The sequence below is a fragment of the Ambystoma mexicanum genome, chromosome 3q (assembly GCF_040938575.1).
Source record: "Ambystoma mexicanum isolate Mex_15411 chromosome 3q, UKY_AmexF1_1, whole genome shotgun sequence".
NCBI lineage: Eukaryota > Metazoa > Chordata > Amphibia > Caudata > Ambystomatidae > Ambystoma > Ambystoma mexicanum.
In genome coordinates, this window is record NC_090926.1 from 180,573,169 (window position 1) to 180,591,888 (window position 18,720).

The 18,720-nt window shown below is 48.2% G+C and overlaps 1 protein-coding gene across 10 annotated transcripts in view; it reads right to left on the minus strand.

Moving 5' to 3' along the window:
- Nucleotides 1-18,720, minus strand: part of ATF1 (activating transcription factor 1) — a 935,797-nt gene that overhangs the window by 211,161 nt on the left and 705,916 nt on the right. For all 10 annotated transcript variants that reach the window (XM_069653441.1, XM_069653442.1, XM_069653439.1 and 7 more), the window contains one exon: nucleotides 6,891-7,015. In XM_069653441.1, coding sequence (XP_069509542.1) covers nucleotides 6,891-7,015 — 125 coding nt within the window. The remainder of the gene's footprint in view (nucleotides 1-6,890; nucleotides 7,016-18,720) is intronic.

Genomic DNA, 18,720 nt, shown 5'->3' on the forward strand with positions numbered 1-18,720 from the left:
TGGCACGCCATTCTACAAGATGCTGCGCCAGCCTTCCCCCAACCAGCGAACCATGGGACATGGCCTCATGACTGAACTGAAGCGACTGCGGCAGTGCCTGAGGGCGAAGAGGCAACTGCCCGAGCGGCCTTGGCACCTTGAGTACCCTGTTTTCCACCTCTGGTACTCCTACGGTGGCCCCTTTGACTTGCAACTCCCCTCGATCTACCAAAGGAAGAGTAGTATTGAAAGGAACCTCCCCTCCATTGCTGTCCCCTAGGATGAAAAGGCAGAGGTTGGCGAACTGCAGCGCTCAACTTTGCTGCAGTTTAGAGGTCTGCAACCTCTCAAGGCTCTCGTCAGCCTTGCTGCCAAAAAGATGAACACCATCAAAGGGCATGTTGAGAAGCCGGGCTTGTACGTCAGGAGCAAACCCCAACTTCCGCAACCACGCAAATCTGCGCATCACGATGCTCGCTGCCATGGACCGGCTGACACAGTCTGCCATGTCCAGACCCGACTGAACGGATTCACACATGGCATCCTTGACACCCTGAATGAGGGCAAGAAAGCCACCCCGTTCCACCCCTTCGGGAATATGTTCAGCCGCCAAAGACACACAATTCCACAGAGTGTGAGTGAAACGTGCTAAGGCACACACAGAGTTGGCTGCCTGTAAACCCATACCCCCTGAAGAAAACACTTTCTTTGCCCAGCCATCGAAACGTTATTTGTCCCTATCAGGAGGGATGGATGGGTACGACGCCTGCTTTGCTGGGTCTGTAGCCGCCTGCACCACCAAACTCTCGGGAGTGGGGCGCGTAGTCAAGTAGCCGGGGTCGCTACTGGCTGGACAGTATTTTTTTCGGCAACGACAGCCGGGAGACTCTTCCGGAGCAGTCCAAGCCACCGCCACCCTGCTCTGTAAAGCCATATGAAATGACAGCACCGGGTCAGTGGGTGGACCTTGGTCAAGGATTCCGTCAGGCCATCCTGCAGAAAATCCACTGGTGGCGCAGTCCACCCCCAAGTACTCGGTCACCCTCGACGAAGATTGAGCATGCGTACCAGGCTCAGGCCTGCCGAACTCACCCTCCGGGGAGGTATCAAGACCACTGGCATTGTGCAAAGACTGACGTAGGTCTTCCAACTGGATATGGCCAGATAACAGGTCATCAGTAACCTCATCAGGAACCAAACCTTCCTCAGACCCTTCATCCACCTCAGAGATGTAATCCAGAGGCTGGAATAAATCCCTGGAAGAGGGCACAGAAAAAGGCTCAAATACAGGCCTTACCGACTTCTTCAGGGCCTTCCTCAGATGCACGGGGTACCTCTGGTAAAACCTCCAAAAAAGGTGCCGTGGGCTTCGACGGAATCGGCGTCGACGTAAAGTGCGGCGCCGATGGCTTTGACACAGTCCTCGAGGGCGGTGCCCAGAGTGTTTCCTTCGACGGCCTCGGTGCCGAGGACTTCCTCGGAGGCAGAGCCTCAAGAGAGTCCCTCGACAGACATGGCGCCGATGGCGTCGACGTCTTCTTAGAAGACCTCGCAGGCTCTACCGGTCTCGAGGGCGTCGAGGACCGGGACCTGGAGCGGGCATGGCTATAGCGATCCACCTTGTCCGATCGGGACCTCGAAGGCTCCCGATGATCGCGCCGACTGCCCGAGCCCAATGGCGTGCGAGCGGTGGCCCTAGCACGTTCCTTGCTGCAGGAGAAGAATGCTTGTTGGGACAAGCAACCTGCCATCTGGTGGAGTCCTCGGACGAGGAAGGCGACCGGTGATGGCGCTTCCGCAAGTGCCTCAAGGAGGCATAGGAATGGCGGGAACCACTCCAGGACCGAGACCCCCCTGGACTTACGCTGACGACGCGGAGAGTCGCCCTCCGAATTGTCAGTCGAAAGCCCAGCGGATTTCGACAGAACAGCTTTGAGATGATTCTATCTGGTTTGAAATGCTCTTCCAGGCCCCACACCACAGACTGGCAGTCTTCCCTCTACAGCCTCTGTGATAAAATAAGGTACGGATGGAGATCTGGTTAGGTAGGAAACTTTGGTGCACACCTCTTCCAATTACAGGAGTACATCCTTTCAAACATTTGGCATCCACACAATCATTGAGGGGCTGACCTTTTCAAACATTCTTGGTCTCCAACTCAGGATGTGGATTACAGCTAGAAATCCAGACACCCATTCACAAACTATCCACATCATAGTTTGCCAACTGCTCAAACAGGCAGACGCCATGACCATTCATGGTCTCATACAGAACCCATGTATTCTATCAAAAGGAACAAAGTTCCACTGTTTGACTCAGTCCTTGATTTGTAATGCAGGGTTTCACTGAACACCACTGCCTGTCTATAGCAGGCTATTCCAAACGAGAAACTGCCACTAAAAATGTGAGTCAACCGAGACAACTGCGTGGGTACTCTCACAGAAAACAGTGCCTTTGGAGTACATGCACCACTAAAGAGATTCTGGAGCAACATTTTCAGGCTCTTCTCACCAAAGATACAGAGCTCACGATTTTTTAACCACTGTATATGTTTTATTTAATTGTAAATGTTTGATGTAAGGTTTCTGGGATCACCTGATGTAAGGTTTCTGGCATCACCGGAGCAAAGAAGGTTTGAACATTCCACTGAAGTAAAATGATAAAAGACCCATTGTTTGAGACATAACACAAACGTGGATGACCAGGAAGAATAACACATTGAGATCATGAACAAATGTGAGGTTAAGAACTACGAATAAACTTTACCAAAATTAATTTAACAAATGTTTCTTTAAAACAGCAAGAAAACACTAATCCAGTCAATGACATTTTCTTGCATTCAACTTGTTTTTACTTAAGAAAACAGCAATGATTAGTACACCCACACATAATAAAGATCATATTCTTGACTGGATTGGGAGTAGCAACCTCCCATCGAGAATATGTCCACTACCCCTTGTATCTGGTTAGACCACTCATTTGTTTGTTTACTGAAACTACCAGGTAAAGTAGGAAGGTTACATGAACCTGCGCGCTTAGCCAATACTCGAAATTTTAAGGACAAAACTGCCCCGGTATGGACCACTCACATATTGAAACTGATGATGACAACAGAGGATTCTGACGGACCAGAGACCCTTATTAACAGCTATAATCGGGAAATTACAGATGTTAGACCAACACGCCCCACTTAAACTCAATACTGTTAGAGATAAATGACATAAATGGTTCACTATTGAGTTAGCGGAACTTCGTACTAATAAAAGGCAAGCGGAAAGAAAGTGGTGTAAAGATAAATCTGAGAAAAATTTACTGGCGTGGAAACTGCTAGAGAGGACTTACAAAAATAAGATCATTGAAGTAAAAAGGACTTTTTATAATGATCAGATCAATTCAGCTGGGGACCAAACAAAATAACTTTTTCGCCTCTTTAGAACATGGGAGAAACCCATTGCTGCTATTCCTTCCATTAAACCAACCAGTGATGACTGCAATAAAGTGCAGAAAGCCTTTTCATACAAACTGCGGAAAGCACAACATAAAATAATTGAGGAACTACAAGCTCCTCCTAAAATGACCACTACTCACAACCAAAGTACTATAAGTGGAGTTAGCACAAACTCCAGTTCGGGTCCGTCCAACTCAACAAGACCAAAGTCTGGGTTTTCGGTTTAAAGACCTGAATATGGCAGGGTTTCAGCGATGCAGAACATACTTAGAACTATGCATCCTACTAATTGTCCTGGAGAATTACTCCCATCCAAAATCATATTGGAGCATAAAGAACTATTTGCTCCCTTCCTGTGTAGATATATGAACTCTTCCTTCCGAGTAGTTTTTATCCCCCAATCTATCAAGAATGTAGCAGTGACACCTCTACTAAAAAAAGGCAGGACTGGATCCTTCAGATGCCACTAATCTCAGGCCCATTACAAATACTTTGTTTTTTCTTAAACTCATTGACAAAGTAGCCACAGTGCAGCTCCAAGCTCATGTCCACGTTGCTGGCATTCTACATGAGAAACAGTCTGGGTTTAGGAGTTTCCACGGTACGGAGAGTGCTCTTCTTGACCTCCAGACCCACATGCTCTCAAAATTGGAACATGGCAAGTCGGGGCTGCTGATGTTACTAGATCTATTAGCAGCTTTCGACTTGCTAGATCATAAAATCCTGTTGGAGCGTATGGCTACAGTTGGAGGACTCCAGAGACAATTACATGGCTCAGATCCTTTCTGGAGGGCCGTCTCTCGCGAGTTTATTGGGCTGACAATGCCCCTGATGTGGAAACCATCGTATGTGGGGTGCCACAGGGGGGGCTTGTCTTTCCCCTTTGCTATTCAACATTTATATTCTGTAACGCTCACCTGACTCCCACGGAGACGCTGACCAGGTCTGGACTGCTGCGGCCTCTTCTAAGGTGATGCGCAGAACTCGGAAGACCGACTGGACAGGACCCCCAAATCTCGCTTGTCTGACTCACAGGAGAATCCTTCTGCAGATGGAGAAAGGGGATTAACTACCTGCAGAGTAGCGCGTCTGCCTCCCACTTCCCTCTTTCACTCTCCTCAAACCACCTCCGAAATTCCCCGTTAACTCTCACCTTAAGGTTTGAAAGGACGAGCTCTCCATCCTGCTTCTGGTGCAGGGGTGCGATTATATCCAGTTACTTCACTGGTGTTCGGATTGGTGAGGATCCAAGCTTACTTGACTTTCCTGGCAAGGTGCCGTAAGTATACTGTTGTAAAAGTTCAAGAGTTGGCTTCCTTTTCTATTTGCCTTTATATTCAGTAGTCCGTCTCTTATCCCTTTTATCACAGGTGCTGAGTGAAGATTTCGCGTAGAGGAAACAATTCGCCGAAGGTAAACTCAGGTGAGTTTATGATGGGTGGTTCCTTTAATGTCCTTATATTCACCCACTAATTCGTGTGTCTTTTTTCCCCATAGGGGCCGGGGTACGGTACTGCCAAAGAAGCGGCGCCGACCCGAGATGAGGAAAGTTTCTCCCAACAATAATCAGGTAAGTCTTATGGCGAAAATCTGGCTTTCCTCAATATGTTCCTTTTGCTCATCTTTTGTTCTTCTCTTCCCCCTTAGGCGCAGGTATGCGGCGGATCGTGCAGATGGTCACTAAGGAGCACGGAGATGCCTCGTGAACAGGTGAGTGGAACGCGGCGCTGCAGCGAGCAACGCGATGCGTCTTTAATATAAATGTCTTCCCTTAGGATCGCCGGCGTGATGACTCCGGACTCCGGGTAGAAGCAGGTTATGTTCTTCTGTTCACCTTTTCCCTTCTCTTCTTTCCTTTCAGGTGTTCCAGGATGGAGGCGGGTGTGGCTGGAGTCAGGATGCAGGAGCAGACACGGTGAGCGTCCAGCTGCTAGGTGCAGAACAACGCGAAGCGTGAGCTGCTGTCTGGGCGTGGCTTAAATAGCCCCCAAAGTAGTTCCAGGTACATATTCTTCCCCGGCCACGCCCGAGTGGCAAAATAGTCCCACAGGTAAAATAGTCCCTTTCAGGCCTCAAAGAGGTCTGGATCTGGCAGCACGGTCTGCATCAGGTAAGTTCATATAAACACTCCCTTTATGAGCCTGGCGCCTATGGCGCCAGGACTGAGGTCCAAAATGAGCCTGGCGCCAGAGGCGCCAGGACAGTGTCCATAGGGCCCCTACTAGGGGTTGCTGGCATTTTCCCCGGGAACATGTCTGCTTCCGGGGACGCTGGTCCTGGACTGGTTCTCCGGGAGTAGGCATCATGACATTCTACCATTATGCAATGAGTTGACATTGATAGATTTTGTTTCTGCAATTATGCAGATGATTTTCAACTGGTCCTAGAAATCACTGGGGACTACGAGAAGGATCAGCTATTGCGGGATACATCGTACCTGACCATCAAAGGATGGATGTCAACCAACTGGCTGTGTTTGAATGCAGCCAAGACAGAGCTTATGTTGTTTGGTCCAAGACTCGCGAGAGCAGGCCTTAGCCAGGAGTATGCCAAATTTATCATTGATGGCAGCCAAATAAAGTTTGTGCCCAAAGTTAAGACTCTCGGGACCTAAATGGAGGAAAGCCTGGATTGCAACGCCCATGTAGCTGCTATCACAAAAAACACTAATTATCATCTCAAGGTGCTATGACAAATTGCTCCCTTAATTTCAATAGAAAACAGAACTAAGTTAGTGAGGGCCGTGATACTCCCTCGAGTGGATTATTCTAACGCCTACTGGGAGGTGCAACCAGGTCAGATGTCCAAGAATTACAAAAAATTCAAAATTCAGCTACACGTATCATCTTTCAGATGAAACGTTTCGAACCAACCACTGCAGCACGGAAAAGATTACATTGGTTACCAGTGGCAGCTCGTATTCAATTTAAACTATTAACGACTTGCCACAAATGTATTTACGGGAATGCTCCTGTGCACTTGAAAGTGCAAGTAAGCACATACCATCCCCAAACAAACCTGAGATCTGCCGAAAGCTGTCTTTTGAAACACCCGGTCAAACGTGCCAGGGGCCTTGGTCGGCCTTTCCACGTTCGATGGGCAATAGCTTGGAATGCCTTGCCACCAATAGTACGTAAAACTGAAAACCACCTCGAATTTAGAAAGCAGTTAAAACACTACTCTTTAACCAATATGACTTATCATGTAGTAGCAGCCTCACACTTCTCTCTCTCTGCGCCTGGATGCCCACGGGCTGTGGCGCAATACAAATAAAATAAGAACACTAAATGATGTCTGCACTGGAGTTGGAACCAAATCTCTATAACTAGTACGATTCCTATTACATGCACTCAGTTATTAAAACCGGATGTTCTATTTTTGATGACAGCATCAACCAGGTCAAAGCCACAGACATTCTGAAGGGCTTCTATAGTCTAGGCATGTGGGATTTAATAAGACCTACTGTATTGTCCAGTGCTAGTCTGGTAAATGGATGTGGGACCAGACATGGAAGAAACAGCAGAAGAGTCAGCACTTTCTTCGTCCTCTTCACGCCGGTCTTCTGAAGAGAGATCTTTCAAGATTTTCCTGCGAAAAGTTACAACAGCATTACTGACAGGAAAATAGGTGACATCAGCTAGTGAGTCATTGTTAAACTATTCAGCCACAAGTGCAGGTCTACAAATCACAATGAATTAACAGTATTGGTTTGAACATGTACATTTAGAAAGTGAAGAATGAGCAAGAGCATAAATATTTGAGTTGGCATTATATCACCGTGTTTAGAAAGGAATCCAACACAAAAAACAAAACACACTGGTAAACTGCTTACCATGCTCACTGGTAACATGGTGATATGGAACAATGGAATGATCTAATATGTATGGTGTAGCTATTGCTCTGCTTTACTAAACTTAGTCCCGCAAAGTCAGGATTATTGACAGACATCAATGAATAAGGCGCCAAATCTTAACGTCTCACATACTACTGGTGGACTGCTTCACTAACCGCCCTTGGTCTGTGCAGCTTTTAATGTAGGGTGTGAAACCAGTGGATGTCCTGTACAACGTTCTCATGATGAACTACGCCAGGTAGGGCTAATTGGATGTGTAGCCCAAAACATCTGGTTGAGTAAAAACGTTGCAGACCCCTGTAAATGTAAACTAAAACTTATTTGCAAAACTCTTACTAATGCTGCCATATTTCAAAATGCGTGAGACATTTAGCATGGTGAGAACCAGAATAGGGCTCATTATGTTTAAATCTGTATTTCGTCATTTGGTTAATTTGAATAGTGGGATAAACAAGTGTGCAGTGTCAATGGGCTCATTTAGGGAACCGCCACTGCAAAAGCACTTAGTAGATCAGGGTAGGAGGAGTGGTTCAAAGGCACATTGCCTATCCAGTTTTGGAGAAGAATGACGACAACAAGCCACTAAGGCAGGGGCAGGAGTAGGAACGATTAGTCAAATGCCTTTCATAGTGGAAAGTCTCGAAGTTTGCTCCAAAACAAAGATGGTTGTCTTCCAATCAGGAGTTGATATAGAGTGGATTCCATGGGCTAGCCTCTACTGCCCCCAACGTCCTACCACTGATATTCCTCATAGGCAGCTAGGCGATCAGGCAGCTAGACGATCAGACCTCTAGAGGAAGTACATCTTAAAATTCTAGGGTGGCAGTACTTGAATACTTTCTTCTGGAGTTACCAAAGACCTGATCCCCAATAGGCCCAACAACAAAAGCAAAGGGTTTTGAAGGCAATTCTAGCTCAAACTGAGGAAACAGAGGTATTTTAGGGGGGGCTTTATGTGTTTGATAGGCTTCAGTCTGAAGATAAGCATTGCCAACTTGTCCTGGAGAATCTGCAGCAGCCTTAGGGAGGCAGATGTAAAGGCTGGTATAATAGTTGATTATGTAGAGGACCGGAGCACTCGTCAAGAAAGGGTGAATACGTTTGAAAATTTGCAGCTGGAAATGGGAATTCTTGGCAAGTCTGAGAACCTGTGGGGTGAAGGAGAAAGAGCTATAGAAAAAGACACCCAGGTTCTTAGTCGGAGGAGATCCAGAGGGTGTCATCCATTGAAAGGTAGAGAGGGTGGAATAATAACCCTTGTAGTTTCAGTTGTTTCAGGCAGAGGTTGTTCATCCAGTTTTTGACACAATGGAGGCCAAAAGTAATCAAATTGGATATCACAGAGGGGTTGTTGCACAACTTAAATACAATCTACATCCCACCGGTGTCAGTATGAAAAGCGCAGGAAAATAAGAGCAACCAGCTTCATTGAGAGATGCAGATAAGCTGTATGTTAAAGGTTAAAAAGGAGTCTTTGGGACTTTGGGAGACCACTCAATTGTAAATTCTGGGTGCCCAGAGAGCAAAGAGTCCAAACTAGTTTGGGCTCCTCAATTCTACAGGAAAGATGCAAGCTAGGTAAGACCTAAGATAACTGCTGTTGATGGCAATGGTATTTTTCAAGCTGTCAATGAGGGTGTCATGGTCAACAGCATCAAAGGCCACAGCTAGTTACAATAGTAGCAGAACAGCTCAGCAGTTGCGATCTAGAGAATGGAAGCACTCATTCCTCATGAAGAGGAAGGCTGTTGCAGTGCCTCTGGTTGGACAGAAATAAGAGTGATTGTTGTGAAGGATGTTTGGTGAGATCCAACATCTCCAGGATCTTCCTGATGAATGGGGTAATGGCAACTTGGCAATAGTTTGCTAGAATACATAGGTCATCAGCTGGTTTCATGAGGAATGGGAGAATACAGGTTTTTCAGTTCCTGTGGGAAGATGCCCATTTACTGCAACATGATCAAAGATTCCCCATGATATCATGAATCCAAAGAAAAAGTGGGGAAATATCAATGAACATGTGTGAACTTCCCTCTCAGAGAAACACCTCTGCACTACATCACTGAAACATGCTACATTTGTGCTTGCTTAGAATCGTCTACTGTGGCGTTGCACATTTGCTCTTACATTAGGTATTGGCAGATACCACACAAAAGAATTGCACATAAGCAATAACTTATGTCCAGTAACAACATCCCAGCGTAGCATACACACCCTCTACTATTGTATATTAAATTAGGACTGGAAGCTGGCTTTGCCTTCCCATCAAAGTCTGTACCCAGAAGGTCATTCTAAGTCATTTAAGTTTCTATCCAATATTGATTTTTTACATTCTTATGGTTTGTTGGGCATCTACCCTCAGATGTCAGCGAAGATCCCTTCACCAGTGAGTCTAAACCTGATTGAATACTTACAAAAAACAGAAATGAGACTTGCACAACATGCAGCAACCTTGTCCGAGTACTACCATGTGAAGCATACACCATAAAGGACTCAGATTATTTATTAAAGCTCAAACACAAATAAACAATTGGTACTCAAATGGAGGATATTTAATAAATGCTCAATTAACTTGATAATATTGATGATACATGCATTTCTGAAAACATTGGGGAGTTTGAAAATAGGGAGAACATTTGTTTTTAATTTCTTTATTAACTTTTAGAACATTATTCAGGTTAAAGCAATAAATACATGCAAAATCATACAAACTTATAATTTGTTCCTATTGTTATCCCAACATTCCCTCCCCCCTCTTTGATTAGCCTAGGTAGGGTCTCTTGCCATCTATGCTGCTCCTTCTCATATCTCGCTGCAGCCTTTCCCCAATGCCTTCTAGTTCTCACTTTCTCTCATGCCTTGGCTGAATAGTGTGAGGGCAGTCAACTACAGTATGACTGCTCTTGGGTCTTGCTTCGGCTCCCCCATCGCCTTTTCCCACACTCCCGTTTCTGCTGTTCATCATTTCCGCAAGTTTTCCACACTCGGTCCTCTTTCTGCTTTCCAGTTCATAGCTATGCTGCGTTTAGCTAACACACATCTTAGATCTTTGATCTTACCGATTGCTTTCCCTTTAGTGCCTCTCCATAGATTGGATATCTAAGTTTATGCCTCCCCGGGCCACCTTGTTTGTAATTTGCCTCCAGAATTCCTGTATAATGTTGCATTCCCAGAACATGTGTCATTACTGCATGTTCCCTTCTACATTTTGTACAGATCGGTCTGCCTGCTCCTTTGAATTTGGCCATTGCTTCTGGCGGCAGGTATGCTCTTTGTGTGATGTATAATTTTATTAGTTGTAATCTGGCGTTCCTGGAGACCTTGTGGTAAGAGGCCACTTTCTGCCAGTCTTTATATACGAAGGGCTTTTCCCAGTTCTGTCTGCCATCTCGCCCTGCATTTCAGTTCCTCCGTAGAGTGGCGCTCTATCAATACATCATACAGCCTTGATATGGCATGCCCTTCCTCAGAGATGTCCATTATTGTTTCTTTTTCTGCACTGCCTATTGTATGCTCCCTGATAGTTGGCCATCTACCTTTTATCGTGCTCATCATCGTCAGGTCCCTGGGAAAATAGCCCGTTTTAACTCTGTTCTCTGGGAAGGTTATTAGCATGTCTTTTTACATTACTATCTGCATGGTGCTTTACTTTCTCTGTAGTGAGTTAACAGTGTTTTGTTATTTGCTATAATCAGTTTAAGTTTCCTTGGAGGCGTTTTGGCCTTAACTTTAATTTTCAGAATGCTGGTGGGAGCCCAAGCCAAGATGGAGGAAAGTAACAGGAGTCATGATTGGTGGAAGGAAAAAAAGGGCTGTGCCTAAAATTCTAAACTGCCTTTCGTTTAAGAATTTATGCTTCTGGTCATGTTTTTTAATTGCTCCCGAGTTAGGCCCTAGATTCTCAAGAAGAATCATCAGTAACATGAAGGAAGAGAATAAATTCAAGATTCAACTTGGGGAAGAAGAGTCCTCGTGAAGAAGTTAAGATCTACTGTTTCCCAAAGACATCAATTGCAAGCTAAGTACTTTTCTGTCTGAAAACTTAATACTGCTCAGCCACTGAAATAGACTTTTCTCTTCCGTGGTGAAAATAACTTGAGTGGCTTCCTGGTTCCTAAAGAGTTAAATGTATTGACTTATTTGTGCATGAGTTGCTTTTGGTTAGAGAGGATAGTTCAGGCACTCTCTTACGTTAGTTTTGCTTGCCTTGTCAGACGCTTGTCACGTGCAAAGTCAGCTGCTTCAGCGTCGCATTCATCCAAATTCAACAGGGACGAGGTTTTGTGTCCGCGTATTCCCTGAAGCTACGGTTCATCTGAGGTGAGGTTAAATATTCCTTTCCGCTTCAACCCTTTGGCAAGGTAAGCAATTTTTAATTTGATTTTGTCCTCGGCATTGTAAGGATTCAAACTTGCCAGTTCCCAGTTGCGCAGTGACAGCGCGGAGAAACTGACTTTTTTTTAAAAAATATATTTTTATTTTATCTCAACCAAACAACATTACAACGAAACATAAATAAACACATCGAACAACAAAACCAAACAAACAAAAAGTAAGGCACTGCAATCCCCATCCCTCCCCCCTATGAGCCTGTAGAGTGTCCGCCATCAGTGTCCGTTCCGTGCGGTGGGGCCTCATCGCTCTCAAGTCCAGCCGAGGCCGATCCCGCACCAAACAGCTCAGCTAACAATAACTTCCATGCCGTGAGAGAGCCTATTTCTTCCTCATCCCCTGCCATACTGCCATTTTGCCACGCTGTCGTTTCGGCATCCGCCCATTTTTGGAGATCTCGCCACCAGACCTCCACTCGCGGCTTGTGACATTTCTTCCACCCCATGGCTATCCTACGTTTAGCAAGCACATAGGCCAGATCTTTAAGTTTCTCAACATGTCGAAGCTTACGCGCCCTGGGATACCCTCCCAGCAGACAAGCCCAAGCCGAATCCACCTTAAGTGTGATACCCCTCCCTGCCAGCCTCCGCGCCACTTCACCCCAGTAGGTTGCAATCACTGGGCACGCCCAGAACATATGTATCATGTCCGCATTCTCTACGTTGCACTTGGGGCACGCCTGGCGCCCACTATCTAGAAATTTGGAAATTCTAAGGGGGGTCATATATGCCCTGTGCGTAATATAGAGCTGTATCTGCTTGAACCTGGCGTTCCTCGATACCTTTTTGTGGTACCCCAGGGCGCGCTCCCACATCCCATCCGACATCGGGGCCCCCATCTCCGCTTCCCACTCCAGTCTCAGGTGCCCCAAATCCTTCCCAACCTTTGTCATCAACATCTCGTACAACCTAGAGACCTCGTGCCCACCCTCTGATGCGTCATACATTGTCTCCAGCGTGGCATCCGGTTCATCGGCCAAAGTAGTTTCTGGCCACGTGCTCCGGACCTCCCGGTCCACCCTATGATATGTTACATATTGACCCCTGTGCAGCCACGACCCTGCCTCCAGTTCATCGAACTCCATCAGGGTCCCATCCTACCAGATGTCGCCCATAGTGATCAATCCCACTGACTCCCAATACGTCCGGATAATAGTTCTCAGCTGCCCGTCCTCCTTTGCCAGGGCGATCAGAGGCAACTGCGGCATACACGGCAAGGGGTCACCCATCATCCGACAGGCACGCCGCCATATGTTCCTGCCAAGGGCTAGCATCCCAGGACGCTCTCTCATCCATGAACCAGTCACCCAAATCACCTCCCGCAGATAGAAGGGGGAACAGTCTCTCCCTAGCAGCCTATGTTCGGGTGTCTCTTCATCTGAAAGCCACCTGGCCACATATTGCAGTTGCGCCGCAATATAATAGGCCTCAAAGTTCGGCAGCTTCACGCCGCCTTTCTCGTAAGAGTTCTGCAATTTCCATAATGCGACCCTGTTGCGCGTGCCGTGCCACAGGCAATTCCTACACACGCTATGTAACTTAGCGAAAAACTTCCTAGGTATCATATATGGGATGTTATTAAAGTAATGCAGGAGCCTGGGCAGCACCACCATTTTAAGCATAGCTCCACGACCCATCATAGCTAAAGGCAATCTTTCCCAGAACCTCATGCACCTCTCAATCTTTCCCACAGCTAGCTCAGTATTATACCGGTGTTCTTCCTCGGTCGTGTGATACACGTCAATGCCCAAGTACCAGAAGGAGCTTGTTGCCCACGGAATCCGCAGCACTGGCAACCTCTCCGCCGGTATCCCCACATAACTGCCTAGCGTGAATAGTACGGATTTCTGAGGGTTAACCGCTATGCCGGACAACCAGGCGTACCTCTCCAATACCTCCAAGATATACTGCAAATTCTCTTCCGGATGTTTCAGGTATAACAGCATATCGTCTGCATACAGGGATATAAGATGGCACTCCCCTCCCACCTCTATGCCCACCGGATCATACTGCTGCCGGAGGTAAATTGCTAAGGGTTCGAGGGCCAGTATGTACAACATTGGGGACCAAGGACACCCTTGCCTGGTGCCTCTGCCTAACTGCCATCTGTCTGACACCACTGCGCCCGTACGGACCCTAGCCAGGGGCGCACTATATAATAGCTCGGCCCACCTCATGTAGCATGGTCCCAGTCCGAACTGCCCCAAAGCCGCCAGCAGCCATGGCCATCGAACAGAGTCGAACGCTTTAACCGCGTCCAGCGCCACTATCGCCATTTCGCTGTCCTCACTGCCCCCCATTCCACCACCCTGTGAAGGCGTCTGTGATTGTGAGTAATATTCCTGTTCGGGACATAGCCCGTCTGGTCAGGATGGATCAGCTTGCCTATTACCCTCCGCATTCTGGCCGCCAGGACAGCTGTCAGGATCTTGCTGTCAGGATCTTGCTGTCCTGGTTTAGCATCGACAGGGGCCGGTAGGAGCCACAATCATGTCCCGGTTTATTGGGTTTGGGGAGCGGTACTATAATCGCCTCCCTGAGTGATTCCGGCAGCCGCCCCACCTCGAACGCTTCATTAAACATCTCCAGCATGGGCGGGAGCACCTCCTCTCCATACGCTTTATAAATTTCACTGGGGAACCCATCCTCTCCTGGGGCCTTGCAAGTGGGTAGCTGCCGCACAATCTCCCGCAGCTCCTCCAGAGTGATCGGAGCATCCATCTCCTCTCGCTCTTCGTCACTTATCTTGGGCAAGCCTATGTCTTCAAGTACTACCTCTATCTCCTCCCGGCTTCCCCATCTCGATCCTCATATAATGCTTGATAATATTCCGCGAATGCTCCATTCACCCCTTCCTGGGTGTCCTCCTCCACTCCCTTTTCAGTGATAACTGATCGGATCGGGGATCTTGGGGTCTCGCTCTTATACAGCCAAGCAAGAAGCCTGCCTGTCTTGTCTCCCCCGGCATGCAACCTCTCAATGTACTTCCTGTAATTCAGATTACAAAGCCTGTCCCAATGTTCTGCGCACCTTTGCTGCAGATTAGTGACCTCCTCCGTGTCCGTCCCCCCCCCCCCAGCTCTCTCTCCAACTCAATCTCGGCTCTACGCAGATCTGCCAGGACTCCTCCCATTAATCCCTTGGATTTCGCAGTGGCAACCCCCCTCATTACAACCTTAAAGGCCTCCCACAAAGTACCAGCCGACTTGACGCTGCCTGTGTTCGCCTCAAAGTAAGCAACTATCTCCTCCCTCACTTCCTCTCTGAAGACTGGATCCCTGAGCGCTTCCGCCCTAAGGCGCCATGTTGGAATTCGCGCTTGTGGGGGACAAAGCCGCCAACGCATGACCAGGGGCGAGTGGTCCGAAAGGACTCTCGCCCTGTAGTCTATCTGGTCACACTCCGCGACGACGTCCGGAGTGGCGAAAAAGTAATCTAGCCTTGTGTGTAACTGGTGCGGGGCCGAGTAATGCGACTATTGCCTCACGACAGGGTGTCTCGTCCTCCACACGTCTGCCAGGCCAAGGTCTACCAGCAGCGCCTGCAGTACCCTAGCCGCCGGGCTGGGCCTGTCCACCCTGTCATCCGACCTGTCCTCCTTGGGGTTTAGTACACAATTAAAGTCCCCTCCCCAAATCACAGGACCCCCCATCCCTTCACCCAGTCTAGTGGTCAGTGTCCTGAAGTATGTTGCCGTGTCACGGTTGGGAGCATAAGTATTTATAATGCACACTACTTTATTTTCCACAAGCCCCCTTACCATGACCAGCCTCCCATCAGACTCCACAACCTCCCCAAGTAGCTTAAACGGGACATGTGGTGCAACCCAAATCAGCACACCTCTAGCATAGGCAGAATATGTAGATCCAACTACTGTCCCTCTCCACTTTCTCCCCACCAGTTCCAGTTTATCCCGTGTCAGATGTGTCTCCTGTAACAAGGCGATATCTATCTTTTGTCTTTTTAGGTACAACATGACCTTGTTACGCTTAAGGTAGTTGTTCAGCCCCCTAACATTCCACGTTAGTATCCTAAGGTCCCCCATGATGTATCAGTGGCTTCCATCTCTCTCCCAGGTCCACTCTCCTCCCCCCTACCTCAAGGGCCCCCATTCCCAGTTTCTCTCCCAGGCTCATATAAAAACTGACCCACCCCACCCCCCTAACCCAACCAACTGCCCAGCTCCATCCCTGGATCTCAGGCATCCCTGTGTTCGGTTCTCTCTGGAACCCAAGTAGAGAACCCGACAGGGTGTCACCCCACACACCGTGACTAATCTAAACTCAAACTGGGGTACAAAGAACAGCCCCCGGAGGCTCCCCTCCCGCACTTCCGTATCCGCGCACACGGACCATGTTTCAAAGTCCTAACGCATACACTACCATAACAAAGTCCCACCGACTATATTCCAGTCCCAATATTCATAGCCCAACCGGGCCCGCAGCGTCACTTATCTCTTCCCGTTCCGTCCGCCATCCGCTCATCTGGCTCCTGAGGACAATTTTGTGCATCGAGCCATTCCATGGCCTCCTCCGGAGTGTCAAAAAACAGTGTCTTAGTCTTGAGGAATATCTTCAATCTGGCCGGCTAAAGCAACATATACTTGTACCCCGCTGCCCGCAATCGCCTCTTGACCGCCCCAAAGTTCATGCGACTGCGCTGCACTTGCAAGGTGTAATCGGGGTAAGCAGTAATGGTCGCCTCTCCTCGCTGTATGGTGCCCCCCTTACGAAAGTGCTCAAGGATCCTTTCCCGATCCCGATAGTTAAGGATCTTGGCGATCACAGGCCTAGGTGGGTTCCCCGGCGGTGGTCTTCTGTTCAAGGCCCTGTGCGCCCTCTCCACCGCAAACCCCTGCGACAGGGCTCCCCCAGTGATCTCCTGTAGCAGCAAGTTCTCAATAAACTCCGTGGGATTCTGGCCTTCAGCCCCCTCCGGCAGGCCCACGATGCGAACGTTATTTCTCCGGGCACGTCCTTCCGCCTCTTCAGCCCTACTTTCCAAGTTACCCACCCGCTGCACCAGGGCATGGATATCGCGCTTATATGCAGTGCAGTCCGCAACAGTAGGGCCCATCTCCTTTTCCAGAGTTTCCGTGCGCTCAGCCAGGGCTCGTACATCCTGCCTCAGGAGGTTCACGTCCTCCTGCACCGCCCCGACCTGTAGTTCCAACGCAGTTTTCAATTCGACCACAGCAAGTTGGAGCTTGGTCTCCCACGTCGCCTTCAGGTCCGCGATCGCAGTGAGGACCTCCTGGTTCGCACCCCCGGCGGCCATCTCCTTGGTCTGAGCCTTATCCTTGCTCCTGGCACCTTCCAGGCCGGGCGACGTCTTGGCGTATTCGTCGAGCGTAGGCTGTTTATTCTTCGCCCTCAGAGGCTTGTTCGACATATCTCCAGTCAGGAGCGTCCTTCTGGCCGCGCTCCGGTCCAGGCCAGGGAGGCACTGTGCCCATACACCACGACTCAGTTGAGAGTCCCAGCTCGCCCAACAGCCTCAGGCACCGCTGTTGTACGGCGCTCCCCCCAGATGGGCAGGGTCGCGCTGTCCCCTTCGTACCGCTGAGAGGGCACACGTATGCTGTGGTCTCAATCTGCCGCTCCTTTGTCCCCTCGTCAAGCGGCGGCGGCCATTTTGTCGTCCGTCGAGATCTCACCACCAGTGCTTCATTCGGCTCTTAAGTACACGTGCGCACCACGAACCCGTGTGAAAATGTGTCCTCGCGTGCAGCCGGACTTCATATTCACAGTCCTCCCACTCTCCGCCAAATCACAGCGGTCCTTGCGCGGTATCAGTCGGATTATGTACGGATCAGCGGGAGCTCCCGTACAGGCACGTCTTTTCACATGGCTTCCAAGCCACGCCCCTCGCGCGGAGAAACTGACTTCACGGCAATAGTAAATGACAAAATCTTTGTCCAGAAAGCACGGTAAGCGAGTTCTTCGATTAGCGCCATATGCACGCAACCACAGAATAAACTGCAAAATGTTTTCTTTTTGATGTACATTTTAGTTTGTTCTGAATGAGCACTTTAAAGTGAAGAAACCATTTAAAAACTCACAGTTTCGCAAAGTGATCTGAATGAGTGGGATTTTCAGTACAGTGGCAAATTTGAGAATTACATGTGCATCAGTCACTGATTAACTGGAACACTTCTTTCTATTGTTTGCAGAATCCATTGTGTGAATTTGGATGGTTCAAATTTCCTTGGCAGTAATGTTTTCAATGTGCTATCTTCAGTCCTCATTGAACACCATTTTCTTGTACAGTCAGAATCCAAGATGTGCCTGAACTGAAAAGAAAGGGACTCTTTCCAAAGGAGACTATTCAATTAATGTATTTGTTTCAACTACTGACTAGTATTTCTTACCGAGCTGGAAAAATTTAAGGGTGCATGCTTTTCCTGAGTTAAGGGGAAGAGTAGAAGTTAGTTTGCACAAGTTCTTATCAAGATTTAAACTGAGAAAATAAGGTGTCATGAGAGAGACTAGGTAATTCAAGAATATAATCCTCCAGGCTGTTACAGAGGAGATTTCAGGTAAAGTTTCATTGTGTAATCTGTGTTGGAGACTATAGTATAACTGGAGGGGAAGTTTAAGAGTTACATTAATTTTGAATACATCTCACCCATGCATATACCGGAAGGAGGTTGGAAATCCAGTGTCTGAGTTTGCTATTTTGTCCACTTCCACTTCCCCTTTCCCCCTGGGGTGTCACAAGCTCAGCTGGAATATGGGTTAGTTGAGAGCGCTACACCTTGGTGAGTCTGTGGGGCTCAGCAGCTCCTGCGTCAACTGGAAGTTTGATCTTTACAATCATGGAGCTGTGTAGTAGGAATTGTCCCCCATGTATGCCTGGCACTGCCTTTAGCTCCTGGAATTCTAGTAATTTGTTTTCACCCCTGACGTCCCCCATCGTGGCAATTCAACAGGTCTCCCAATGTGTACGCACACGAGCCCGTAGTCCACTCTTGTCTGTCATTACTGCTGATAGTGGTATCTGCAGCGATATCGGCTCCTTAACGCCTAATGTTTTGTAGGTCATCTGCC